The 27,985-nt window shown below is 42.6% G+C and overlaps 1 protein-coding gene across 1 annotated transcript in view; it reads right to left on the reverse strand.

Annotated features, from left to right (window-relative positions):
• The window catches only part of ALK (ALK receptor tyrosine kinase), a 682,318-nt gene that overhangs the window by 160,142 nt on the left and 494,191 nt on the right, over positions 1 to 27,985 (reverse strand). Inside the window, exon 5 of the mRNA XM_040496415.1 lies at positions 22,600 to 22,727. Coding sequence (XP_040352349.1) covers positions 22,600 to 22,727 — 128 coding nt within the window. The remainder of the gene's footprint in view (positions 1 to 22,599; positions 22,728 to 27,985) is intronic.

The following is a 27,985-nucleotide window of genomic DNA, read 5'->3' on the forward strand; positions in this document are numbered from 1 at the left end:
TCCAAGGCAGTGAGCGTCCACAATCTCAAAGCCTGACCCAGATTCACAAGTCAGGAGTCATGGCTACCACTCCACTGACCTTCTCTTTCTGGGCAGAGTCTACATAGCCATGAGTGAACTTCTGGGTCCCAGGCTCATTTTCACCTGAGCAGGCTGTTTCCTTCTTTTCTGATTAATGAGCTGCTATGGAGTTGGCACACTGTTCTGAATGTGGCCAGCTGACCCTCCCCGTGTCACAGATCTAGTCTCTGTGTGGCCTACTGGTCTTTGCAGAGCAGGAAGTAGAAAGGGCGCACATTATCCAGAGCTTCCTACACAAGGCTCACCCTTGCACATGTGAATACTCCTCTCTAAAGCCATGCATTAAACATGTTTTTGTCAGTGGCTCCATGTTAAGGTTTTATTCGTTGGGCATCTTTCCTGTGGTAGGTGTCAGGTGCTGTGGAAATATAGAGATGATTCATTGACTCTTATCCTCCAAGAGTAGCAATCTTAGGGCAGATGTGACAGGAGCACAAATAACTAGAAACTGTGGTAAAACATAAGTACCATAATGGTGGTAAAAATAAAAGCCTACAGACATTTAGAGGAGGAGATGTTATTTCTAGATTGACGAGATGAATTAATTATGCTTAATTTATGTGCTTTATAGTCAAGATGGTTGTATATGAGGTTTGTTTAAAGAGGGGTGGTAGGAAGCCCACTTGTTCTGGATTTTTCTAAGAATAGAGTGTTTCTCTAAATTCCCACTCCCTGTGCACCCCCTGTTGTTGGGGCCTAGAACCAGACAGGCTGCTGGGTGCTTGGTGGAAGATGAAGAGCAGTGAAGAAAAACAGCCATATCTGAGGGAGCCCTCCCCTCCACCCCGGAGGCCATGCTGTCAGAAGCTGAGTAGCAGCCTCTCCAGATCCTTCTCGCTGGAGAGACTCTCAGGGCCCCTCAGAAAATGGATGAACCCACGTGTTTATCTCTGAGGCAGTCTCGAATTGATACCTCTTATTGGCAAAACAGGTCCCTGTGCTATTAGGAGTGGTGACAGCTTTCAGACGGGGCATAAACCAATTGTTAAAGACCCCTCAGCATTATTCACCAGGCGGGAGAATTAGTTTTGGTATCCGGGAAAAACAGCCGTTTGGGTAATTACATTCTGTTTCCCTGCATCTCCTCTAACGCATTAGCAGGAGATAATATTCCACACTCTAAGTCCAGAACCATCCCACAGAGCTGCTATTAAACAGCTGTCACCTTCCTCCCCATAACTGGATGCATTTCTCGGCAGGAAGAATGAGTCCCTGTGTGTGTGTGCGTGTCAGCTGCATCAATCCTGGCATGCAGGAAATGTACTGCCAGAGCGAGGGGCAATGTGCCGCATGGGAAAATCCCTGCACTAGTTGTCGGGAGACAGGGTTCTGGGTTTGGCTCAGCCATGGCTTGTTGTGTGACCTTGGGTAAGTCACTTAATTTCTCTGGTGCCTGGGTTCCTAAGCTGTAGCGTCAGGAGGCTGGGATAGGTGGGAACTGCAGTTTGGGGTCACTATGTGGGCTCTTCATCAGCACAGCGTGGACTTCCCATGACTCTGGCTTTGGGCTGAAAACTCAAAACAGATTGACCACATGATCCTTGGATACTGTGGCCTATCCACTGCCACCAACCGTGGAGAGTAAGAGCTGTGGAGGCCCTGGGCCTAGTTCTTTGTTCCTCATTGTCCTAAGGTCTAAGAAGACTGGCTGCCTTTGAAACAAATTATATTTGGCTCATCCTTTCTTTCACTTCATCATTTTTCATGATCCATATCAGACCTCTGACCTCACTAAAGTAATAGGAAGGTAGGGAGGAAAGGATGGAGAAAGGACACAGAAGTTCAGGGGTAAGATAGTGGGAAAGGGGCAGGAAATGGACAAGAAAGAGAGGAAGGGGGACTGAGGAAGGGAGGAGGAAAGGCCCAGGCAGGGATGGGTGAGGAGGAAGAATTAGAAGAGAATAGGAGAAAAGAGGGACAGACTTGGAGCAGTAGTTACTGGAAGGAGGCCAAACACAGGAGGATGACAGGAGGTTATATATATAAGCCCTGGAAGTTTAAGAAACTCATTTCCTCTCTTCCTCCCTTCCTTCCCTCCCTCCCTTCTTCCTCCTTCCTTCCTTCCTTTCTCCCTCCCCTCCCTTCTTTCTTCCCCTCCCTCTTTCTTCCCCTCCCTTCTTTCCCCTCCCCCTTCCCTCCCACCCTCCTCCCTTCCCACAAACACTAATTAGCAGCCTACAATCTGACACACAATATTCTACATCAATATTCTAGGTGCTAAAGATGCAAACATGAGTAAAACATGGTCCTTGCATGTGAGGAGTATACGGTGCATTAGAAGCAGACAGAGTGTTTAATGTGTGACAAGGTGTGGAAAGAGGAGCACAGGAGAGGTGTGTACACAGCAAGGAATGTGGGTAGATTCTACTCCAGGGAGGGAAGGAGGGTCAGGGAGGCTTCATGGAACTGGACGGGTCTCATGAGATGAGAAGGATTTCTGTGCTGTTCTATTACGCAGCTCCCTCTCTATAGCTTTGTTGAATTATCTTCCTCCACACAGGCCCCGAGTTAGTCGCTCTGTCCTCCGTATTGCCGTAGCTCTGTGCAAATCTGTATTCACCTCACTGGATTGTAATCACTTCCTAACATGTCTGCCTTACTAGACTGAGCTCCTTAAGGCCAGAAAATTTGGTTGAATTGCTTTTATATTTATATTGCCCAGGACTTAGCACATTGCCAGCAAAAAGCAGTTTCAAAAACAAACAAACAAACAACAAACCCCAAACCCAAACCAAAGCCCATTGAATGGAAATGTTAGGCAAATGTGACAACTCTTCTTCTGGTTCCCATTTCCAGGGGTTACCGTGACAACTAACTCCCAGTCTAGTATTTCCATCACATCACCACCATTTTGGAGTAAGATGTTTCTCTGAATACTTTTATCAACATCCATGCCTTCCTTTCCCTTTTTTCCCCTTTTCTTCTTCCTTCCCTCCTATTTCTTTTGTACCTGCCTCTTCCTTTCCCCAGGGGTCCTAAGTAGAAGTGGGTTAGCCTCAGCTTTCCTTCATAGTGGCCATCTAGAATCTTTACCTAAGGGTATGAAGTTTCAAGGATCTCTTTTAGTCAGAGCCTGGGGTATGCATTAACATAGATCAGTGGCTCCTGGGAATATCTCTTTCCTGGGAGCAGGGACCCCACTTTGGCTTCCTTCTTCCTGGGTGGGGACTACATCCATCACTGCTGGAGTATTTCTTGGAAAGAAGCATATCCAGAAAACTGGAGGCATGGCCTTTTACACAGAATGGTGCCTCTCTGAGGTCACACCACTCAGCTTCAAAAATGTTAGTGTCATGACTTTAAAGCATAGGTGGAAGTCACCTGGCCTTATGTCTCACATCCTCATGAAACTTTCACTTCTACCAGGACATGTCTCACTGGACCACCACCACCTCTAGATTGCATGGTTATCTAGACTGTAGTTGGCTTGGCCTACATATAGGCTACTCAGTCTATTTTTCTGAGGGAATTGTGTCTTTTGATCTTTGCACACAAGCCCAGGGACCTTAGTAATGGACATATTCAAAAAATCAAAAAAAATAACTCCTCAATTCATCATTCCCACCTCTGAAAGCAAGATTCTTGGAAAGCTGGTACAATTTAAGTCAACAATTCAGACTCAGTCATCTCTTCAGAAAAGTTATTAAGAAATGTATGGAGGAAACTAGATTGCAATCTGTGAACAGCATCGGGAGAATATAATACCTTGGCTGGAAACCGGAGTAACACTGGAGTGAATTGGCATCCCCTCCCCAAAAAGACCTCTTTCTTCCTCCCATTTTTGGGAGTGAGATTATGAAACTCTCTGATGGTCTCACTGAAATAATCTAAGCCCTTAAAAATGTCACCCAACCTCAGTCCCTCATTATTATGAACTATAAATACAGATTCAAAATGGAGAAAATCCAAATATTACTGAGTTAATGCTCTACATTGCATTGGAATCTTTCATGATTAAAGATTAATTAAAGGGAGGTTTTCTACACAGATACAGCTACCCCACCTCCATGGCAGATAACTGGCATTTTCAGACCAGGAAAAGAAATGTCCTGCTTGGATAATGATAATAGCTGGCATGGCTGACAGGCTCTCATTTCGGGTACCTCTCCTTGGTCCCTCTGGAAAGGAAACAGTACGAGGAGCTGTGATGACTTCTCTGAAATGCAGGGCAGTGGTTAAACTGGGGAAAGGCCAGCTAATGAGGCTGGCTTGACATGGGCTTTGTGCCACTGCTTAGAAAAGCTGGAAGCCCCTAGCACACTTGCACTAAGAGGGAATCCAGTTCTGATAGAAATTCTGCCAGTTCTTCCTGAAGGACACACTGTCCTTGAGGAAAGAGCCAGCTATCATGCCTTACATGTGCCCTGTTTTTCACTGTTAAGGGAAACTGAAGCCCAGCTCATGGATCCTTGCCAGGCTCTCCCTTAACAAGATGGACAAAGGAAATCTAGGGTTTGGGGGAGGGGTCAGGGACCTCCCAGAAGCTGGGTGAAGCCCCTGGTGAAGATGGAATGTGGAACAGAGAGCAAGTGTGGGTAATGGAGCAATCCTAACATGTCGTTCCTTCTCATTAATTTATTATCCATTTATCTTTCATCCATCTAGCACATCCTTACTGACAACTTCTTAAGCTTCAGGTGTCAGGCCATCATGTGAGTTGGTAGGAACCATTTTGGGGAGTGAGGGTGGGATGGAGAAGAAAAGGTAGAACTCTAAGGAGGAAGAAAGAAGAAAATCAACTTTTAAAAAGATTTCCTGTGCCAATTTTTATGCAGCTTGTCTCACTGGGTCTAATCTCATTTTTATCAAGTTGGCATATATATTTTATGATAAGAAATAACCAGGGCTTAGAGGGGTTGAGTTAGGTGACTGCTGTATGTTGTTCCAAGATCTTTTTACTGTAGTGTACTATCCCTTAGAGAGCTTACCATCTAGACAGGCAGGAATACATTCTTGTGTGCTGGATGAACCAAGAGTTGGTAGACTCTATGCAAAACATAGACCAGTACTAAAAATGAAATCACTCTCTATAAGAAGTCATGGGTAGAAAATGTCTTAAGGCTAGTTAGTGCCAAGTAAGTGGTTTAAATGATGATGCCATAAAAAGTGCTCATGGATGCCACTGGGGGATGAAATGAGCATTGTGATGGTCTTTGATAAGTAATTGGGATGGGGACAGATGGAATGACCATTCCTGGCCTGTCAGGAGGACAGGTTGTTGATCTGGTGGGCTGGAGTATGGGATTTAGTCAGAGGACAAAATGGAGAGGGGTATACAGGAAGGTTGAGGCCAGAGAAAGAAAGCTTCAATGACTTTGAACTTTACAAGTGATAGTGATCTTGGCCAGGAAAAAGATGTCAGAGGTGCTTTCAAAAAAATGCATCTGGCTGTCACAGAACACAGGTGGGGTTTTGCCTTAGGTCATGATCTTTTGCCAGGAGAGAATATAATGTAAACCAAAGAGATTCACATATAGTTTGTGGGGCTCTGAGTCTGACTCAGGACTGCAGTCTATACTTAGAAGGACTGGGTGTTTGCTGGAACATCTTAGAACTTTAAGATATTTTGTCTTCTTTATGTCCCATCAAAATTGTTATGGAAACTCTTTCCATGAAGTCATTAAAAAGGGGCTCCCTCTGATGACTGTTTAGCTGGAGGCACAGTTGGACAACTGGAGTTGGGGGTGTGGTAATACAATATTATCATGATTATGATAATTATGATTCAAAATATGATAGTCATCTGAAGTTTCTTTTTTCTGAACTTTGTAGACCCACTCCCTCTACTTTCCATTCAGAGTTGCTCTCACTCTCTCCTGGCACTGCCTTGACTTAGGGAAGGAAAATATAGATTTTCAACAGTAAGATCTGAATTTTTTTAGAGTGAAATGGATCTTGGAGTCAAAGAGACTGAGTCTTGAGTATCTGGAACCAAGAATCAATAGGCCTCCAAACATGCCTATTAGTAAAAAACACAGAGTGAGGCAGAATGGAAAAGGGTGTGGAAGAGACCCCTTAGATTGGAAACAAAGAGAAAATTAGAAAGGGTGAACACTCAAGTGGTTCTGTTAGGGCAACCAGGTCTGTGCATTTCCTACACTTGATGGGATTTATCTTGGCAGGGGCATGGGAAGGAGATAAATACCAGAAGGTTTGAAAGGACTTGCAATCAAGAAGGCACTTGAGCCTTGGGTTAGCTCTAGGCTGCTTCAGTAGAGTCAGGAGAGTGGAGGGGGGCAACTGGGAGGTAGTGGGTAGAAAGGGCTCAGACCCAGAGCAGCATGGGAGAGCATCAAAAGTCTCACTGTCCCCCCGAGAAGGGCTCAGAGGTGGCTGAGAGATTGTGGGTAGACCTGTGGAGGTCTTATGGATGGAGCTGGGGTGATGTAGGTGGACCATATGACCTGCAAACAGGGACTTCTTCAGTGATACTTATGGGGCTGGCCCTATGACTGAAGACAAACAGGAGTGAATCTCTCAGGGGAGGCCAGAATAGATGGCTCTTTCATCACTAGATGGCACAGAAGACTTCCTATTTTTACTTGCTCTCCAGAGCAATGGGAAGGAAAATGGAAAAGGGGAGAATTCAGAACCATCTGATTATCTATCCAAGAGAAATGTAAAAAATTCCATTCAGAGTTTACTTTAACTCTTGACTCTAGATTAAGCTGTTTGCCATCAGTGGAAATGAGGGGTTCTCCTAAGAGCCAAGTCAGGTTTCATTTTTGCATATGGACTGTAAAGTTTACATCCTCTTTATGATGTTTAAAATCCTTTTCAATGGGCTGATTCTCTTATATGAAAACTGTTCTGGCCTTTCTGCCCTACTATAGCTTTCTTAAGCATGCCCTTTTACTGGTTGAGCATGGGCTGGTTCTCTCTCTGAAAATACAAGCTGAGATACAAGGTTCCAATATGCTTATCATTCACTTAATACTTTATTGGGATGCCATGTATTCTATTTATTTCAATTAAGAACATTAAGAACACTGACTGAACATCTGATCTGTGCCAGGCTCTATGCTAGATGGTGAGGATCTGGGACAGGGCCCCCATGGAGTGGAGAACAGAAATGCATAGGTGTTAAAGTCACTTTCTAATCTTTCCAAGGCTGAGAAATAGCAGGGAGAGGTTGAAGGAAAAATAGAATAAGAGGTAAAAAATCACAACTTGGCCATTTGATAATTATAGAACCTTAATTTCTTTGGGCCTCAGTCTGCTAATCTGTAAGATTAGGGAGAAAAGAAAACAATTTTTCTTTAGGCCTTTTCCAGATGCTAAATTAAATGAAAACTGTGGTTTTTAAAAGTGCAGAATTGTATAGTTAACAGAAGTCCCAGAAAGCAATAGAGTTGATAGAATATAGCAAATACAAGTTCATCTGCTGTTCAATTCTATTGTAACATCTTCAAAGCAGTGGCCAAGTCCTAACTCAAGCAAATCACATGGGGGTAAGTATATCACTGATCACTAATTTGGGTCATCTGGCAATGTTCAGGACCTATGTAAGGAGTTTCCAGATGGTGTGTACTGGAGATTCTACTCTTGCAATTATTATTATTAATATTAATAATTATTATTTTGGCAGGGGAGAATGTGGAAGTTAAGCTTATGCTACTGGGTGTGTTTATCTTTGCCTATACTTACAAAATAGAATGCCCACTTGAAATGGTTAAGTGGATAACTGAAACCATCTGAAATATTGATATATTTGCCTTGTTTACAATTTCTTGCTGCTAATGTCAGTTTCCCACTCTGCTTTGCATTCATAGACACTTTCTCACAGTGCTCCCTCTTGACTCATTTATTCATTCACTCATTCAAAACTCTACAAAAATTCATGGAGCCCCTATCGTGCCAGGCTTTAAGCCAAGTGCTAGGGATGCAGATTTGAGGTGGAAATTGCACAACTTAGCAGGAGTGGGGGGGGGGGAATAACGGAAGCAAAAGTCAAACAGGCCATAGTACTCGGATGATCCACCCAAGTCATATGAAGCCTTCCTGGAATTCTGTGGATTGAGCACTGGGCTACCCCTTATACCACACTTAATGAGGTTGTCTGTGGCTGGAACCAAGGGTTGGGGTAAGGGTATGGTGGGAGGAGTTCTACATCTGACAAAAGAGACCATCACATGGTGACTGTGACTCCTCTTCTATTTTTTATGTCTGAAAAGCAACAACCAATGATGAGAAATAGTGGAGCCTCATATAGTAGCTTCTATATGAAGTCGCACTATATAATAGCATGGAAATGCAAATATGATTTTTAAAACTCCCAAGGAGTTTGGGTTATTTAATAAATCCTCCAGCCTTGGTTCTGGAAGCATAGAGTCCAGTTACTAGGTGGTGGAGAAACGGAAGCCCAGTTTACACACGGGGACAGATTTCAGGTCAGTTGGTAGGAAGATCCCACTTTCCTTAATCAATGCAAGCTCTGAACCTCCTAGTTTCCACAGGAGGGTGAAGGTGAACTTTATGGTGGGTGGAGTGGCCAGACCTCATAGTCTTTTCTACCTCTCTCTTTTATTCCCCTCCTTCTTCCCTCTTTTTCTGAGATTTGTTATTTCCTTGGAGAATCCAATGGATCACAACTGTGATGTTTAAACCCTTTAAAACCCTGGTCAATGCCCAGATAAAACTCTTAGAGTACAACCAAAGTAAGCTGGAATGTTCAACATGACTTGCTAAAGACTGGGAAAAACAAGGGGGAAAAAAATCTCCCATGAGATTTGAGCTCCCATGCCATGAGCTTAGACTCTGCTTTGCTGACCCTGAAGAGAAAAGAAATGAGTTTTCCCAAGACTCTCCTTCCTAGCTTCTAGTGTCTTCTCTGTAGTGACTGCAAGCTCAGTTCCCATTACCCAAGAGCTCACTCCAATTTAATTTCTTGACCCCTAGAAGAAAATGCTGGACCCTCTTATCTACCTAAGTCTTGCCTTTGCCATGTGATTGACACTAGGAAGTCCTCACTCTCAATTAAAGACGGTGGTCTTGACCCTGAGGACTTCTTCAGGATCACCATGTCCAAATGCCCCACAAAACCTCCTCACTGTTCATGTACAACACTGTTCCTGTGTGCAACATGTGTATGCATCTGAAATGAGGTCTTCTAACCAGAAAATGACGGGTACATGAAGGAAAGGAGGCAAAATTGGGGAATGGAAAAAAGGAGGAGAGGAGAAAATCTATTCTTAGAATACAGAAGAGAAAGAGAGGAAGACTTCATATGTGCACACCCCAGATCTGGCCCCTGAGCAGCCAATCTGGCCATTTCAGTTGTTGTCCATCTGTCTGGAGTAAAAGCAGAACAGGCTTCACTGATTACTGAGGTGCCCCAGCAATCAGATGGCCAATTCCATGGCCCAGGTTTTTCCCCCTCACGAAAAGAGAGGAAGAAAGTTGAGAAGTGAAAGTGAAGTCACAGGTAAGCAAAAAGACAAAGGCATCCAGGGTTTGGGAGAGACAGAGGGAAGGAAGGCTGAGGGTGAGGAGATGTAGGCTGCCCGCAGGATGCCAAAACAAACACCACGACGGGTAATGATCTGTCTGCTTTCCTGTATTGATTCTCACACAGAGTAAACAAACACTGAGGCTCTGAATCGAGTAGTTGCTTTGGTGTTACAAATAGCCATGGGAAAAAAATGGGGAGAAAATAATGGGGGAATGGCCATGCCAGGGGAAGAATGGCAGAGAATAGATAGATCTTCTAACATTAGTATGCATGCATACCCAGTGGATATGTGGGAGAGTATGGGAAACACAACAAGCAAGGGCTTGTGTTTGCACACTGACAAGAAAGATACCAATCCTGAGATGGTAAGAGAAATAGGGAACAACTTTCCTTGTAATTTTCTGCTTCCTATTTTAATCCATATAATGTAATTCTGGGAATTTCTCACCTCAGCCTTACCTACTCATAAGCCCAAGTCCACAGGACAGAGGCTTTGGGCTACTCACAGGCTCTCTTTGATCTCTGGGGAGTGGAGTGCAGGGAGCTTGTCCACACCTAGCACTCCTGGAGACCAAAGTGAGCCTGTGCAGTGGTCTGTTCTGCTGCTATCCCCAGCTGTGTTCTCCTTCACCTGTGTTCCTGAACCGTAAACCTACAGACAGGCTACCTCCTGACCCTAGACATGAGTTGCCTGTCTCTGTAGCACAGGGAAGCTAATCGGCACCAATGTTTTAATTATATTTACATTTCAAAAGTGATTGAAAGGATCAGCTTATAAAAGCAAAAGAAAGTTGAGGCATTCAACCTCTCTGGGCCTTTTAAGACAACAGAGTTATTATGTCCATGTGAATTTCCAGGAAGAAGCTTCTAATTAAAGCTTATTGCTTCTCAGCTGCCATTGGCCAGCAATGTGGCTCATCCTTCCTGTTCATTAGAGCAGAGGGTTGTAGCCTCACAGAGCCTGTGCCCACCTTCTGGCCCATTCCCCCAGTGAGCTCAGGAGGATCCCAGTGCTGCCATGATGGTCCCATCACTCCCACTGTGTATGACTTGGGAACCAGACAGGATATTGCACCTGTGTTGCTGAAGGAAATGGTAAGACCCTGGTCTATCAGTTGCATGAATGATTAATAAGTGGTAATTAGTCAATGTTGTTAAGCATTTTATAGACACAAAATGCTGGCTAAGAGCTAAATAAAGAAGCAAAAGCAGCAAAAGCCAAAAGACTTTACATCCACCCAAATGCTGCTCATGGAATTCCAGAATGTTGGAGCTGAGGGAAGGAGGGATCAGAGAGACCATTTGCCTTGTGACTTGCAGACTGAATTGTGGGGCCTCTGGGCACCTACTAAGCAACTGTTTCCCTGTGTTTCCTCTCCAAACAAATCACAACAAAAAAGGCAAACTAAGGGGCGCCTGGGTGGCGCAGTCGGTTAAGCGGCCGACTTCAGCCAGGTCACGATCTCGCGGTCCGTGAGTTCGAGCCCCGCGTCAGGCTCTGGGCTGATGGCTCAGAGCCTGGAGCCTGTTTCTGATTCTGTGTCTCCCTCTCTCTCTGCCCCTCCCCCGTTCATGCTCTGTCTCTCTCTGTCTCAAAAATAAAAATAAAAAACGTTGAAAAAAAAAAAGGCAAACTAAGGTTCCACACTCGCAGCATAATCTGAAGACAGAGAATGCCAAAACTTCAAAATAACTGAGTAAAAACAGAAAAAACACACCACATCCTTGTGCTCTGCTCTGGAAGACTTGGCCATTTGGTTCCCATAGTCCCTGCTGTGAGAAGCTCTGTCCAGGGGTCTGGGCAGAGAGGAAGTAAAATGTCTCCTAGCTCTTCAGATGGAGAGTTAGTAACCCTTTCTGTATCTCCCTTCAAAACAAAGCCAATTCTGCAATCCATTCTGTCTTTGGGGAAATTTAATAAGCTTTAGGTCAATACACAGGGGACTTTTAAATCTAATATTTGGTTAGTTTGGCCCTGATTTGGTACATAAATTTTAGGAATTGAGTCCTTCTGACTGATTTGGTAGGTTAGGGTCCCCCTGCTGGTCTCTGGTGTCACCTTGGGATTTGGCCTGCCATCACATCCACCAATGGCTTGCAACTGAAAGAATACCTTTGATTTGGTCCAGCTTTCCAGGCTGCCATACTTCCTTGTTTTAACTCCTGTCCCTCTGTCCCCTTAGAGTTGTGCTTCACCAACATCCCCTTTGATGTACCCCCCATGGCAGACAAGGGTGATGTCACCTCCCAGAATCTGGGGGATCACTTCCAGCAGAAAAGGTCTTAAACCTCATGTTTTATCTTAAGATTTGTGTGTAATTTGCATTGAAGCCCAGTATATAGCCATGCTGGTTTAAATATAAAAATATCCCTCTGTTCCAACATTTTGGTAAAATGTACCATGTTAATTCTGTGGGTTTGCATGTGCCCAGAGCGCCACTATATATCCTCAAAGTACAAGGGTCCAAATGTGAGAAACACCTGCCCCTTTATCCCAACCCACTTGTTAGATCCTGGCCCCTCCCTATTTTCTCACAGCCAAATGCCTTTAGCCACTTCCTACGTTGATGGGGCTTGGGAGATAGGGCAGTGAGCCTGACATCAGACCTGTGGGACAGGGCACTGAGAGTGGAGCCATCCCATTCTTCCTCCAGAGGATGTCCTTAGACTTCACCAAGCCCTTGAAGTTGAACAATTCACTGTTGGTCCAGTTTATCTTGATGACTCATACCATTATTTGTACCATGCTTAATTAAGAATTGTCAAGGCCACTGGATCCACATTACTGTTTGGACTTAGGGAGGGGGAGAACTAACCCTGTTTGATTTCCTGCTAGGTTGCAGGCACTGTGTCATGTAAGGCATACACACTATCATATTTAATCCCCACGCGAATTAAGTCCTCACATGGAGTAGGTGCCAACGTCTTCATTTTACACATTAGTTATCTAGCACTGCAGGGTGTAGCGGACACACAGCACCCAAACAACTCAGCTAGGATTCAAGTCCACGTTTTCTTATCCAAATCCTATCTTCTTTCCACTGTTCATGATGCAACGTCCCTTGCTTTTCTCTCTGTTGCATCTTATGCCCATTTCCCTCCTTATGGCCTCTATCAAAGAATGAAAGAAACAGAGAGGAGGTGAGGTCAGAATGTACGAATTCTGCTGTCAGCTGTTTCTGGAAGATGGAGAGGATGTGGGAGAGGTGGTGGATTGAAACCAATGTCTAAACTGACATTTCTCTTATCTCTGGAATTTATTTATTTGGGTTCGCCTCACAGGCACAGATAGAGACCTAGAGGGGGAGCATAGCTTCACCAAGCCCCTCATTCATCACCAGCAGGAGCGTCGATCTCATTAATAACTGGGGCTTAATCCTCCACATTCAAAGAGACTCCCATTACCCAAAACAATAATTTTTTTAATTACCCAGGCAGAATGGCAATCGCATATTGAATACTAAGGATGATTTAAAACTAATAAATACTTTTGGAAATTCCTTGAACATTTTAATGAATTAAAAGTTATGAAATATTTATAAGGAGTAACAACGCCATTTAGTACCATTAATAAAATAAATACATTAGTCAGAGAATGAAATTCATTACTATTTTACTACTAGACGTTTATGTCAATGACTGAATATTGCTCCAAATTACTTGTAAAATAGACCAATTATTTTAGTGTGATTAATCTTTTCAATTATTTCTTTTATGTAGTTGTAATTTGAAAGTAATTTTCTTCTGGGAGGACAATGACCTCAGTGCACTGGTTCCTTATTTATTTATATTTAAAAATCTTTTGTCTTGGCCTCCATTTCCGGGTGATTTCCAATGGTCAAATATTTAAAAGAGCTGATCGAGCAATCATTGTTCCTATGTACTTTGTGGGGCATTTTTAATTGGGTTTATTAGTGGTTATGAATAAGCCATTCCAATGTAAGGAAGTTTCTGCCAACAGCAGCTGTACATCCGTAGGGAAAGGAGGGGCAAGCAAAATGCTTTCCTGGTTCCACCAGCTGGGGGCCTGGCTGATTTAGATCCTATTCTCAGAAGTATGATAAGCGTACATCACAGGATGTTTGGGTCTTCCTTGGCCACTAAGGATCCCCACAGGATTAAACAGTCCCACTCTTTTGCAGGGCACATTGGATTCTGGGCACCCAGTCACAAAGGGAAAAAAAATGACATTATCAGAGAGAAAAGCATAGATTGTGGGCGGGAAGAAAAGCAACCGCCTTCTAAATCAGAAAACAGATCTGGGCTTTCCAAGTTTCTGCTGGCAGCGGGGGTGAACTTGCCCTTGGCCCAATGGCTCAGACAAGGTGCAGATGTAAAGGGAAAGGTGGGCCTGAGCCTGCAAACATATCCTGGGATACTTGTGATGAATTATCCCATCCTGGTTCCAGAATGAGGACATTCATCTCAGTCAGGGGTGAGGAAGGGGGAAGGCAATGGTACATTTATTGTGCCAAGCACCGTGCCAGGGGCTGGATGCATAATATCAGTTTTTCATTTCTCAACAAACCTATAATTATGTACCATTAGCCCCATTTACTGTTGAGAAAACCAAAACTCAAAGAGTTTTTTTTTAATGTTTATTTCCGAAGGCGAGAGAGAGCATGAGAGACACAGCATGAGTGGAGGAGGGGCAGAGAGAGAGAGAAACAGAGCGTGAGTGGGGGAGGGGCAGAGAGCGAGAGAGAGAGAGACAGACAGACAGACAGACAGACAGAATCTGAAGCAGACCCCAGGCTCTGAGTTGTCAGCACAGAGCCTGACGTGGGGTTTGAACTCACAAACTGCGAGATCCTGACCTGAGCCGAAGTTGGACACTCAACTGACTGAGCCACCCAGGTGCCCCAAAAACTCAAAGATTCTTAAAAACTCTTCTGAGCTCAGAAGGGTTGTAAGTGATAGACCTGGAATGCCACACTCATTCTGTCTGTTTCCAAAGCCTGTAATCCTCGTCCTCCATTGTAACCAGAAAAGCTTTATTCAGTGCTTACTATGAGCGAAGCACTGTTAGTTGCTAATTGGGGTACAGAGATTAAAAAGAAAAAGACACAGTCTTTGATTCTAGGAATTTAGCATCTATTGAGCAAGATACATAAATAACTCTGGAAAGAAGTAGACTGTTCTAAAAAGGAAATATATGGAGACATAATTCTGAGCTGAGACTTCTTGGAGAAGATAGCATTGGAGCTGAAGTTTGAAAGAAGTGTAGGGCTTGAGGAGACAGATATTGGGGATGGGAGGGGGAGGGGACTCTAAAGGGGGCACCGCTGGAACAAAAGGTTGAGGTGCGAGGTGTTTGGGGAAATGTGAGAGAGATCTCAGTGGCTACAGGAAATCACAATTTTAATGCTTATCTTTTAAACAGTACAATCCACAGGTAAGTTATGAGTGGGAAATTTTAGAAATAGGCAGTTCATAAGGAGAATGTTTTGTAAGTGGGCCTTACCCTTCACGTGGAGGGCACAGGGAGAACCAAGGGACATGGCTGTGGTTGCTATTTCTCCTTGGCTTTCACTTCCAAGCATTACAACCACCACTGCACAGTTGACTCAGTCCCTTGAAGTGACTAAGCTGGGTGATAGCCACCTTGGTGTCAGTGTCAGATTGGCAGTTCTGTGGCTCTCAACACCTGCTTGGCATTTGGTTATTGTTAGCATCACATAATTTTGCAGGAGGCATCAGAAGAGCCAATTTGCTTCTGTGACTAGTACTTTCTCCATAAGAAACGGAGCATCAGTGAGGGAGCACCTTTGTTTTTACAGGCTTCAGGCAGGTGAGTCGCAGAGAGGTCAGGTAGCTCAGGGCATCATCATCCATAATGCGTCCCCACAGTCATCTTCTCATTTGACCCTCACGGTTAAGGTCAGTTTTGGGACAACCACTGACATATTTTTATTCCTATTTTAAATAAAAAACACCAACGATGTGCCAATTCTGATAGAGACCTTTAATATTCCTTCTGATCTGAAGAGTTGGCTCGACTGTGGCAAATAAGAGGCGGAAAGGGGACTTTGATCCCCTGATTGCTGGTTCAGTGCTCATTTTGTGGTATTTCTGAGCAATACACATGGCAACCAGTGTAGAGGAAGAGACCTGTACAAATGGAGCATTTATTCAATACCTCTGGTGCGAATTAAATGTAAGTCAGGGATGCCCTTGGGGGAGCAGTTTTGTGCAAAGCAGAATGGGGATTTTAAGGCCCCACACCAAAACTCAGTCCTAAGACAGAAGCGAGTTTCTATCAGTATCACGGAGCATTCAGTCTAGTATGTGTTCAGTAAATGTTGAAGAAACAGGCAAGTCTGTGGACGGAACGATTGATGTTTCTACTACATAGAGAGTTTTCTGCTGGCAGCCCGAGGACAGTGCCACAGTAATCACCATTTTACAAGCACGGACTGAGGAGCCTGCTGGGGTGTTGCTTGCTGTTGGAACAAAAAATGCCCCATTTGGGCCAGGCTGCCAGGAGCCCATGAGGTTATCCCTCATTTGACCCAGCTGGATTTTGGAGCTTACTCCAGAGATTGATTGGTTCCACACGGCTGGCCAAGATTAGAATCCATTTGCTCAGTTTCTTTCATTTCCTCTTGTCCCCTCTTGGCCTAAGGAGAGCATTCTTGCCTGGCCATCGTTGTCTTTGGTGGAGTAGGAGGAGAGAGAGGGAACAACATTGGGACATGCCACACATTTTTGTTTTTTACTGGAAACATTCATACCAGCTCCATACTTAGCATCTCAAAGCCAGGACTCAGTGAGACAAGAACTTGCCTTGTGTAAATGGGCCATAGCCCAAAGTATAGCAGCCTTGTCCTTAGTCTTAATTGTTTAAGGAAGGTACAATTAATGTTAACAACTTTTGGCGATCACGTTTTATGTAAGGACAGAATCATAAGATCAAAAACCTGGAATTAATAGGAGAGTTGAAAATAAGAATGCCCAGTTGTTCTCAAAATGTATTTTATGAACCCCCATGGAGGTGGTGGGGGAGTGGGTGTCAAGAGCTGTGGAGGAGGTAGGTTCCAACCATCACTTTTCCTAGGGAAGCTTTGCTTGTGTACTTTTATATAATGGATGTATACATAAAACTTTAGTTAAATTAAGGGTTCAATCTCTAAAAAATCTTTGAAGACCATAGATCCAGTTTAAATGCCATCATTTTAGGTCTAGAGAGGTTAAGATACCTGTGCATCCCCAATTCTTTAGGAACATGTGTTTTAAGGTATCCATGGTGGTGGGACTGCTTTTGACACTGGATTCCTGCCCCTTCCTGCACTACAGAAGTTAGTGAAATAACCCCTCATTGGTCACATGAGGATTATGACATCCTCTCTGCTGGGCACATCAGAGAAATTACTGTGTCTGAAAGTGTCTCAGTAGGGTAAGGAACCAAGAGTGCTTCTTGCTGAGAAATCTGTTAGTGAGCTGAATGTGGTTCTGACCCAGGAAACCTCAGATATGATTCTTGTAGGTTCATGAAAGAGAACAAGAACCACGGGGACTGGTGGTAAAATGTATTTAGGCTCACACAGGTGCCATCTGCAGCTCCTTGATGTTCATGGATGGGGTGTCCACTGTTGGCCAGTGGGCAGTGGTACACCTAAACCACCTCTGACCAACCTAGGCAGGGAAAGGGAAGTTCTAAATTAGATTCTTAGAAAAACTGAGAGCTTGAGAACCATGAGGTGAAGGTAGAAATCACATTGGGGTGGCCAATAATTTAGTGTATCAAAATTCAAGGTAAACCTTTGGGTGGTTTGTTTATTCAATTTCCACTGGTGAGGGAGTCAGAATAGATGCTTTCTGGGGTGATTTCTAGGAAATAGCAGCAACACACAGCAGCTAAGAGCATGGATACTGGCGTAGATGAGCTCTGTTCCAGTATCAGCTGTGAGACTTGGGGCAAATTAATTAAGTCTCTGTGCCTCGATTTCCTCATCTATACAGTGGAAATGCTGATAATGATAATGCATACCTCATAGTATTATTGTGAGGCTTAAATGAGTTAATATATGCAAAGAATTTAGAATGGAGCCTGGCACATAGAAGGTGTGAGATGGGTGTTTGCAATTATATTCTTTTTTTTTAAATGAAATTTATTCTCAAATTGGTTTCCATACAACACCCAGTGCTCATCCCAACAGGTACTCTCCTCAATGCCCATCACCCATTTTCCCCTCACCCCACCCCCTATCAACCCTCAGTTTGTTCTCAGTATTTAAGAGTCTCTTATAGTTTGCCTCCTTCCCTCTCTGTAACTCCCTCCCACCCCCCCACCATTCTCCTCTCCCCTGGTCTTCTGTTGAGATTCTCAGGATCCCCATATGAGTGAACACATACGGTATCTGTCTTTCTCTGCCTGACTTATTTCACTTAGCATAACACTCTCCAGTTCCATCCACGTTGCTACAAATGGCCAGATTTCATTCTTTCTCATTGCCAAGTAGTATTCCATTGTATATATAAACTACATCTTCTTTATCCATTCATCAGTTGATGGACATTTAGGCTCTTTCCATAATTTGGCTATTGCTGAAAGTGCTGCTATAAACATTGGGGTTTATTCTTATGAGCTGCTAAAAGGCACAGTGTTTTTACAAATCATTTTCAGGAAGCTAGTCCTGCCCCTTCCGACGTGTTTTTCTGTAGACTCCTCTGAACACATGGAGTCCTGATGAGTATCCTTCACAATTCTATTGCTTTGGCTTGTCTGCTGAAGAAAAGTCTTTGTGAATGGGTGAAGGGTTCCTGGAAGCCCAAGCATGGGTGTCTCTGGAGGCTGATATCTCTCCCATCATTGACGAATTTATCAACTATTTTTCTTTTAACATCAGGAAAAAACCTCTTCTAACAAATTTACATTCACTGCTACCTTCTTTTGGAAATAATAGGCTAATAGCCCAAAGCTATAAAAGCAGGAGCAGCATTTATCAATGATTAACTAACAATCAGTCTACAAATATTTATGTAGTGTTTTCTATGTGTTTAGCACTGTGTTACATGCCCCCTGGAGAAATAAAAGAAATATAAGACAAGATCCCAAATCTCAAGTTAGGGTCCCAAAATAACTAACTTGGAAAGAATTATAAAATAGATGCTAAATTTAGATGTAATAGCAAAGCCTTCTGAGAAAGATTTTTATATCTATGAATGATGTTCTGGAGGGTTTGGGCCCTAAACTGGATCCTAAATGATGAGTCTGCATTCAAAATGGAAGACCTGGGACCAAGGTGGCCATTCCTGGTACAGTGGACAGAAAACCAGTCTGACTAGAGGGCAGGAGGTGTGGAAAACAGAGGGCATAACGTTGGACAGGTCATGAGGCCAGATTGTAAAGAAGCTTGGAAGTCAGGCAGAGACACTCAGGCTTTCCAGGCAGGACTAAACAGTGGTGAAAGTACTGAGGCTGGAGTTGAGATGTCACTCCCAGCTCTATCACCAACCAGCTGTGTGATCCCCAGCCCATCACTTTCCTGGACCCAGGAATGAGTGAGGTGGCCCAGTCTAGCCCCCTCATATTTCTGATGTGTGAGGCAATAAGAAGTTACTGAGATGTCATGAAAGTGCCACAAAGAAAGGGAATTTTGGGCAGATTGGTGTGGCAATATGTTAGGGATGGGTAATGGCATCAGCCAGACTAGCTGGCTACTGCCAAAGCCCAGTGATGTGTAACAAAGGCCCAGATAAGGTACATTGTTGTGGAAATGAAATCATAAGGGTAAATTCAAGAGACAACAACAGTAGCATCTAGATAGCAACAGATAGGATGTAAGGCAGCCATGAGTCTAAAGCTCAGGGCTTGGCCATTTGGATGTAGGGAGAGGAGGATGAGTCAAAGATAATTCTAAATCTTCTGGTAATAAATAAAACCTCTTCCTCTACACAGTCTAGAAAGGTGATAGAATGTGGTGGACAGAAACGCTGGCTTGGTGGTCAGACTGACTTGGGATTGAGTTTGGCTCTATCTTTCCCTAATTGAATGACCTGGGCAAGTTTTGAGACTTCTGTGAGCTTCAGTTTCCCCATCTGTAAAATAAGATAATAGAACCTGCTTTATAGCACTAGTGTAAAGTTCACATGAGATAACACATGTGAAAGGATCAGCACTTCCCTTCGTGCATGGTAAGTGCTCTGTTGATGTTAACTTTTATTGCTTATTAACTGAGCACCTATTAAGTGTTACACACTGTGATAGCTGTCAGGATTAAGAGAGGAAAGAGGTATGGACTCAGCCCATGACATCCACAAATAAGTATGATCTCCTATATGGGGAAAATTGTCCCAACATCCCCTGTAAGGCTTCTTCATACTAACTAAAATGGCACCTCTCCTCATGTAGGCCAAGGAAGAGCTGTAGAGTTCTACAGATGTTTCTCCTTTAATATTCTGTCTGTGCCTCATCAGGAGGGGACCAAGTTACTATCAGAAAATAGACCAGGCATCCTGTAAACCTATCTATAACCCTGGCTAACATGCCACCAGCCCTGTTCACTCTCTCGAAGACAATACTACTCTCCTTATTTCCTTCCTTTCATGACCTAAACCAAAGCAATGACATAAGAAAACACAGACATTTGTCTATATCAAATAGGCTTTGAGTGTACCTCAGAAACAACTCCTTCCATTTAAAAACATGAATGTAGTTTTAGGATGCTTCTTATGTCTGCAACCTGTCCATACCAACTGATGTGCACCTGAATTGTTCTACCATGGGAGGGAAAATTATAAGTTCCCAGGAAGCACAGGAATTACTTTGTTTTTCTCTGTTCTGTGCTTTACACATCCATACTTATCCCTTCATACCCCTTGGTGGCCACAGGAGTTCAAGTCAGAGAAGGGGTGCAGAGAACATCTGCCTCTCCATGGAGCATCTGTTCTTCTACATGGAGTCTCTGAAGGAAGGTAGCTGGGACATGAGAACCTTCCTAGGTCTCTTGGCCAATCTACCTGCTCTAGGGAATTAGAAGCAGACTTCTTTCCTCCCTCCTCTAGGAAAGTGACCTGTCAGAAGACATACTTTTTGGATCAAGAGAGGTCAACTCTCTTGGTTTCATAAGGGTAGAGAAGCAGACAAGAAACAGGTCTTTTAAACCCTGAAACAAACTCACTGCAAATGCAACATAAGATATAGAGGAAGAATTTTTTAGGTTAAATGGAGTCATAGGGGTAAGGGAGGAAAAATTTGTTTGAGATCCTTGACTCAGACGTACAAAGAATTTTTGCAACATTATTTGGGCTGGACCAGATATCTGGAGTTTTTTGCCTCCTGTTCCCTTCTTTTCACATTACTCAAATGAGATTAGGCCAATTCTGGGAACTGATACCTTCTCCCTGTCACATTCCTGTTAACTGACTCCATTTCAATAGATGGTCTCTTTTGGACAGTACATAGACATTGACATCTGTGAGGATTGATGGTGTCCAGAGCCATTCACAAATCCCCAAGTTTGTGAATGTGGAAACATTTGTACAAGCTCTGGCTTTCTCCCAAACCACATGTTTCTTATACATTGCTTCACATCACAGGTTAACCACCTTTTCAACTTGAACTGAAGTTCAATCTATCACATTATGATGATTTTTCTTTTTCTCACACATAAACCAGTTTTCATTAAAGGAAAAAGAAAACCATTTTGTGAAAGTTCTTACAAGACCAGCAATGAATGAAGACCCCTAACAGCATAAGAAACTGGCTGGTCAGTAGTCTCTTAAGGGAGTTCCCTTCGTACATACACCACCTCTAAGAGGCCTGTGATTTAAAGCTGAGCTTTTCTGTATGCAACAGATTGCTGGGTGTTATGGGCCTTCATGGTTGTTTATGAACAGTCTAAATTGAGAATTTAGGTCTGGGAGTGCCACAGACTTCATTCCTCTCCATACTTTATCCTTGGGCCTCTTAGACCACAGATTCCATGGCACACCTGAGACCTTCCTTCCCAGTGAACCTCTGGTCAGAGGCAGGCACAGCAGAATAGCAGTAATGAAAGCAACTTCTTCCTGAAGATTGTATGATTCAATCCCATCTCCTATACATTCTACATGAGGGAAACAACAAAGGATGTTGATAATTATGATGCTAGGTCTTCTAAACAATCAAGGAAAGATCAACCTCATGTTATCTATTGATGATTCATTTCTTCCTGCTTACTAATCAGACTTGAAGCAATATCTAATGAAAGATACATATGAGATATGATTTGAAAATAAAAGTAGAAGGTCAAAAACTCTGTAGAGGGAGGGGAAATAAGTTTATCAAAAACACATACAGCTGTAATTACTGGGATTAAGTAATACATTGAGTTCAGAGTTTCCTGGCAACAAAGGCAAAAGGAAAAACAACAACAACAAAGCATTCTTTAGGAGAGAGCTGCTTTTTCTTGGTAATAAATCTTGAGTAAATACACAATGTGGGACTTACACAAAAGGAATTCAACGATCGAGTGGACCATACCTTCATGGTATTTACAAAATAAGCAAAAGATTTCATATAAAACCATTTCCCAAGTTTCCCCTAAATAATTGCAGAAATCAAGTCATTAAAAATAATTATTCATGCAATTTGCCTCAGGAAAAAAAGAAGAAAATAATAATCACTATCAAGTTGGTAGGGTGAGGAGTAGGTAGAGATACAGGTGAAATAAAAATGGCAGCATGTTGATAACAATTGAAACTGGGTTGAGGGTATATGGGGGTCATTGTACTATTCTATTTATTTGTACACATTTGAAACTTTCCACAGTAAAAAACAAAACAAAACAAAACAATGTAGCTGAAAGCATTTGGCAGCCAGGGAAGTTAAGCTGATATGTTCTCTAACAAAGACTATTCTGTTTGACGAAGTTTCAAGGTAAGCAGATATAATGTCATACTCAGTCTTTGAAAATCCATCAGCTGGGGAATGGAGTACTTGGTAATATTCAGAACCAGCTCCAAGGCACCACAGACTTCACTGCATAAACAAGCACATTCCCAGCTAATCATGGTGGCAGGCTATCAACACACTTAAGACAGCACACTACCAAGAAGTGGAGGGGAAAGCCAGATTCACATACCTTCACTGCAGTTCTTCAGGGCAAAGAAGTCCACTGCAGACAAGCTTCGGTTTCCACTAGAGATGTATTCCAGGGCCACTCGGAATGGGTTCTCTGGTCGCCCAATTCTTCCCTGAAGCACTGTCCAACTGGTTGCATTGGAAAACAGAGGAGAAGAACATAGAGAAACAGTGGTGAGAAGCAGGCCTAACCTGCACAGAGCTTGCAATGATTTCAGGGCCCATGCTCTTTGTGGGCACCAACAGATGCGACCCCGGGGGCTCTGAGAACCATGATTCTGACGTCAACACACACATTTGTTTCCTTCTTGTTCCACCAACTCAGAGACCCACTTCTCAAAGCCACTGGGGCCAGTGGCCACTGGTGTTCCTTTTGTCATATTCTTTCAGGCAATTGCAGACCTTTGGGCTATATTAGCAGGTTAGTCTTACAGGAAAAGAATATATGTTCTTAAGAAAACCTGTCAGCAGAGTGAAGGTTTACGGTGTATTCATAATTATCTCTGGGAAGAATGTTTTTCAGATTTTTTTCTGATTTCAAAGTCTCAGAACCCTTGAGTTTGCTATATGGTTGCTTAAGGGAAGCTAGCAAGGGCTATTTATTTACTGCAGGAAAATTAAAGTGCACCGAAGCATGTACTTTGGGGTAAAAGGCACCTAAGATTGGCGTGAACTCTACAAAAAGGGTGCAAACAGAAGAAGATAGAAGTAGGTTGAATGGTGAGCTCTGCAGCCATCTCTGTTCAAGGACACAGACACCGCTGGAGAACAGAGAATAAGCTGAATGAACATTTTTTACACCTCACTCATGCTATTAACCTCTTGGAATAGCCTCCTGTCACTGATTGGAACATCAAATTTACTTCCCACCATTGATTCCGTTTTTTTAAAATATGTATAGTTATGTTGACAATTTTGCATAGTGGGTGGAAATTACCTGGACTATTCCATATTTTTTTCCATTTAAAAAACGGTGTTATTGAAGTATATTTGACATACAGTAAATTACATATTCTTTTAAATTCCTTTAAAAACAGTTTTATTGAAGTATATTTAATATACAAATTGCATGCCCTAAAATGTATAGGTTAGTGAATTAAAGTGTATGAATTAATGAGTTTTGACATATGCATATACCCATGAACTCCTCACAATGTTTCATATTGTCCTACCATTATGTAAGACCATAGGTAGGTTGGAAAGTACAAGTGCAAAGGAATTTAGAGAAAGATTAGCTTTTTGCTAAAAAAATTTTTTTAAAGCACCCCTTCTCCCGCAAGTCAAAGCAATGCTCACAGTAAAAAACATGAAAGGGGCTCCTGGGTGGCTCAGTTGGTTAAGTCCCTGACTTGATTTTGGCTCAGGTCATGATCTCACAGTTTGTAAAGTCAAGCCCCGCATCAGGCTTTGGGCTGGCATTGAGGAGCTTGCTGGGGATTCTCTCTCTCCCTCTCTCTCTCTCTCTCTCCCTCTCTTTCTGCCTCTCCCTTGCTCTCTCTCTCTCTCTCTCTCTGTCTCAAAATAAAAAGAAATTTAAAAAAATCCACCCATTCAGGAAAGGTAACAAAGGAAAGTAAAAGTCACCCAGAACCTCATTATCCAGAGATAACTGTTGTCAACACTTCTGTAAGCTTTTAGCTACGCTTTTACATAAATAAGACTATCTTGTTGTGTGTAAATGAAGAATCACTGAATTCAACTCTTGACACCAATATTGCACTGTATGTTAAATAACCAGTATTTAAGTAAAAATTTAAAGAAAAAGAATAAGGGGCGCCTGGGTGGCTCAGTCGATTGAGCATCCAACTTTAGCTCAGGTCATGATCTCACGGTCTGTGGGTTCGAGCCCTGCACTGGGCTCTGTGCTGACAGCTCAGAGCCTGGAGCCTGCTTCAGATTCTGTGTCTCCTTCTCTCTCTGACCCTCCCCTGCTCACATTCTGTCTCTGTCTCTCTCTCAAAAATAAATAAACATTAAAAAATTTTTTAAAAAATAAAAGGAAAAGAATAAACAAGACCATCCTACATGTGCTCTCTGTGACTGGACTTTGCCATTCAATGGTATGTCAGGAGACAATAAATATAGACTGCATGATTAGTTCAATGATTGCATATTTAATGATTTGTGCATTGCTTCTGAGTTTTCCTTTTCATTATCATGCTGAGGTTAACCCCGTGTGCTTCTGTAAAACTGCCTTAAGACAAATTCTTAGAACCCGAGTCAAAGTGTGTGTACATTGAAAACTCTGAGCATATTGTCAGTCCTCCAACAGTGAGTCAGAAAGCCCGTTTCTCCAACTGCTTGTTAACACTGGATCCTGTCAAATCTTTTCTGTCTTTGCTACCTTTTGGTGATGAAGTCATTGCCTAAGGCAATCAGTGGTCTTTCAGTGGGGTGCTCTTGGTTGGCAGTTTTGAGTCTCCAGTCCTGCCATGTTGCTGGGCATACAGCAGGAATGTGCTGAGTGAAGAAGGTAGCTTTGTTCTCAAACTATGTTCTTCTGCAGTTAATTCAGATCACTGGAGCCAATGCCTCAGCCATTTAATACAAGTGTATTAAGTTTCCCCACAATAGATGCTGTAGAAGGGATTATTGCTGTTGTAAAGTTTGTTCCCTGTGACTGTACCCAGCAGGATTTCTATCCAAAATAAAACCAGTGCAATTGAATAAGGTAAAGGAGGCCTTTCGGTTTAAATGTGGAGCTGTCAAAGAAAGAAATATCTAAAAAGAAAATGTAAACATGGGGTTCTTAAGAAAAAAACAAACGAGACAAAGAGAGCAGAATTTTTCTTGTTCTTCTGAAAAAGAAAGAATCTTATTTTTTGAGGAAAGATGGTGGAGAAATGCATGACTATTCACATTCTGCCAAAATCATAGCTCTCTGCTGCGAGGAATGATGGATTTTAATCCAGGTACACTGTGGCCCTTGACAATGATTTCCATTTCTATATTGGCACTAGCCCTCTGGATAAATGTGTCAAGAGTTTTAGGAATTAGTTTCTGAGTTACTGATGCAATAACTTTTGTCTGAAATTCTCTGGCCTCCCATAGTTTACTTCTGCAGCTTTAATAACTTTCAGGGCAGTTGCCAAACATGTATTTTATAACCAGGGAAGTTGGGATAAGAAAAGGGCAAGCTTGTACCTAGGGTCAGCTTTGTTTAAGAGACAGTGGAAACCCCAGGAAAAGCAAATGCAAGCTCTCTTTTCTGTCTGCCTCCGTTTTCTCTGCTTATATCCCAGCAGTCATGAAACTCCCTTATTGGGGTTCTGTTTTCCTCTTTGGCTGTGGCAACTCTACTTGGGCTTGCAGGAGGGAAGGTTATGTTCTGACCTAGATCCTCCTAGAGACAAATGTGCAGCTGTGTCCATGTGTTGGGGATTTGTGGCTATCTTAGTACTGGTGCTTCAATCAATCAACTTGACAGTGTGGGGAGTCCATCTGGATTCTGGGAAGCCAGAAAGACTGTATGGTCAGCCTGTCACCATCCATTATCTTCCAGTTGTCTCTCCAGAGCTCTCCACTTCCAGTTTTGGCTCTGCCCCTCATGTTTCTGATGACTTTGAACAAGGCACTTTACTCTGAATGCCTGAAATTTTGCACGTTTTCTGATCAATGTAGTCTCAACCAGAGAAAGTATCTCCAATTTTGTGTAAATTTGCTGAGAAAAAAAAAACCTGACCACACATTTTTGTCGAGTGGCTATATTATACTGGATAAATTAGAATCCATCACAAAAAAAAAAAAAAAAAAGGAAGCAGAGTTGGTTTGTGAATATCAAGGTCCATTTCTGACCCAGAGACTGGAAACCCCAGGAAAAACAGGCCATTCAGTGGGAGCTGAATCCTGGATTCTGGTTTTGGATTTGCATGGGCTGGGGCAAGTTCCTGTACCTCCTTGGGTTTTAGTTTTTTTTGTTAGCAGAATGCAAGGATTGGATCAAAAGTTCTCCAAGGTCCATTATTGATCTAATGCTTATACTTCTCTAGCAATTTGCAGGAGTCCTAGTGACAAAACACTTTATGAAAACCCTGAAGGCTGCAATACACAAATAATATTCTACAGAAGGTGGAAGAAGTGATTAGGCAAAGAATTACAGATTTATATCTGCAAAGAGACTAAGTTCCATCTCCTCAGAGAAATGGAAAGACTTGCCCAAGGTCACATTTTTGGTTACTGCAGACCTAAGATTAAAATCAAGTATATTATTGCTCCCAGACTGCAAGAACAGGAGTCAGTGTAAACTATGGATCAGCCTGTATATTCATTTGCCATTTCATATCACTGGTGTCCCAAAAGTAGGAAAGGAGGTGTCTCCTTTGCATTATTAGAAGAATCACCAGTCTGGGTTTTAAGGGTAAACAGGCCAGCCAGACAATAAAATACATTGTCAGAAAATGCACACACAAAACAAAAAACCCTAAGAAGCTCTCACATGGAAACAAGAATCTCCAAAGCTCCCACCACTCCTTACTAGAAGAGTCTGTACTTGTTTAAAGGAAACTGTCAGCACATCTGATGTGAGGCAGCTGCTGACAAGATTGAAGGGTTGGCAGCCATGACTCAAGAGGATGAAGACATACAGAGTTATTTTAAGTCCAGAATGAAGGGGCACTTTTTGATAGCATGTGAGGACTATGGATGGCAGTTGACAAGACAGAGGAATGTGTATTAGTTTGCTATTGTATGATATTCTAATAGGTATGATGTTGACATAGGGCTGGCTCACAAAAGCAAGCCCTCAAACTACATGTTATTTACTGGAATGCCTTTCTGAGATGGTTTTAGCTGTTGCAGTATTGCAAGGCCTAGAGTCAGCTCTCAGCTCCACCATCAGCTTAGCTAAGGGACCTTAGGCAAGTAATTTAACTTCTCTGATATTCAGTTTCCTTATTTTTAAGATGGAAATCATGCCTACCTCACCAGATTGTTGTGAGGATTTGTCAGAAGGATGTATGTGAAGGAACATCCTTTGGGGGCTCTCAATAGTGGGAGCTTTTATTATAGAAGACCACAGCTTTCTTCATGGAATGGTACTGGTCCATGAAACTATTAGCATCTCAACTCATTTATGAGATTCAAGGGGGAAAGGAATGTAGATAAAAGAATGAGAGAAAAGCATTTGCAATTTATCAATAGCAGACATCTTATTTGTTTAAACCAGAAAGAATTCTTCATTTTTAAATGGATTCTTCATGTGTTAAGCACAGCCCAAAGAAATCACGTTGAAATACCCAGACGACAAAATACAGTAGTGACTCTGATGGGAGGTCAACACTGTATTTAGAGCTCTCCAAAGGGCTCTCATCTCACTTTAGAGTAAAAGCCTCTCATTTACCTTTGTATATTCCTGTAGCATGTGGAAAGATGCCTTGTGTTTAGAACTT

This window comes from Herpailurus yagouaroundi, unplaced genomic scaffold, assembly GCF_014898765.1.
Source record: "Herpailurus yagouaroundi ecotype Mexico unplaced genomic scaffold, PumYag 188, whole genome shotgun sequence".
NCBI classification, from domain to species: Eukaryota; Metazoa; Chordata; class Mammalia; order Carnivora; family Felidae; genus Herpailurus; species Herpailurus yagouaroundi.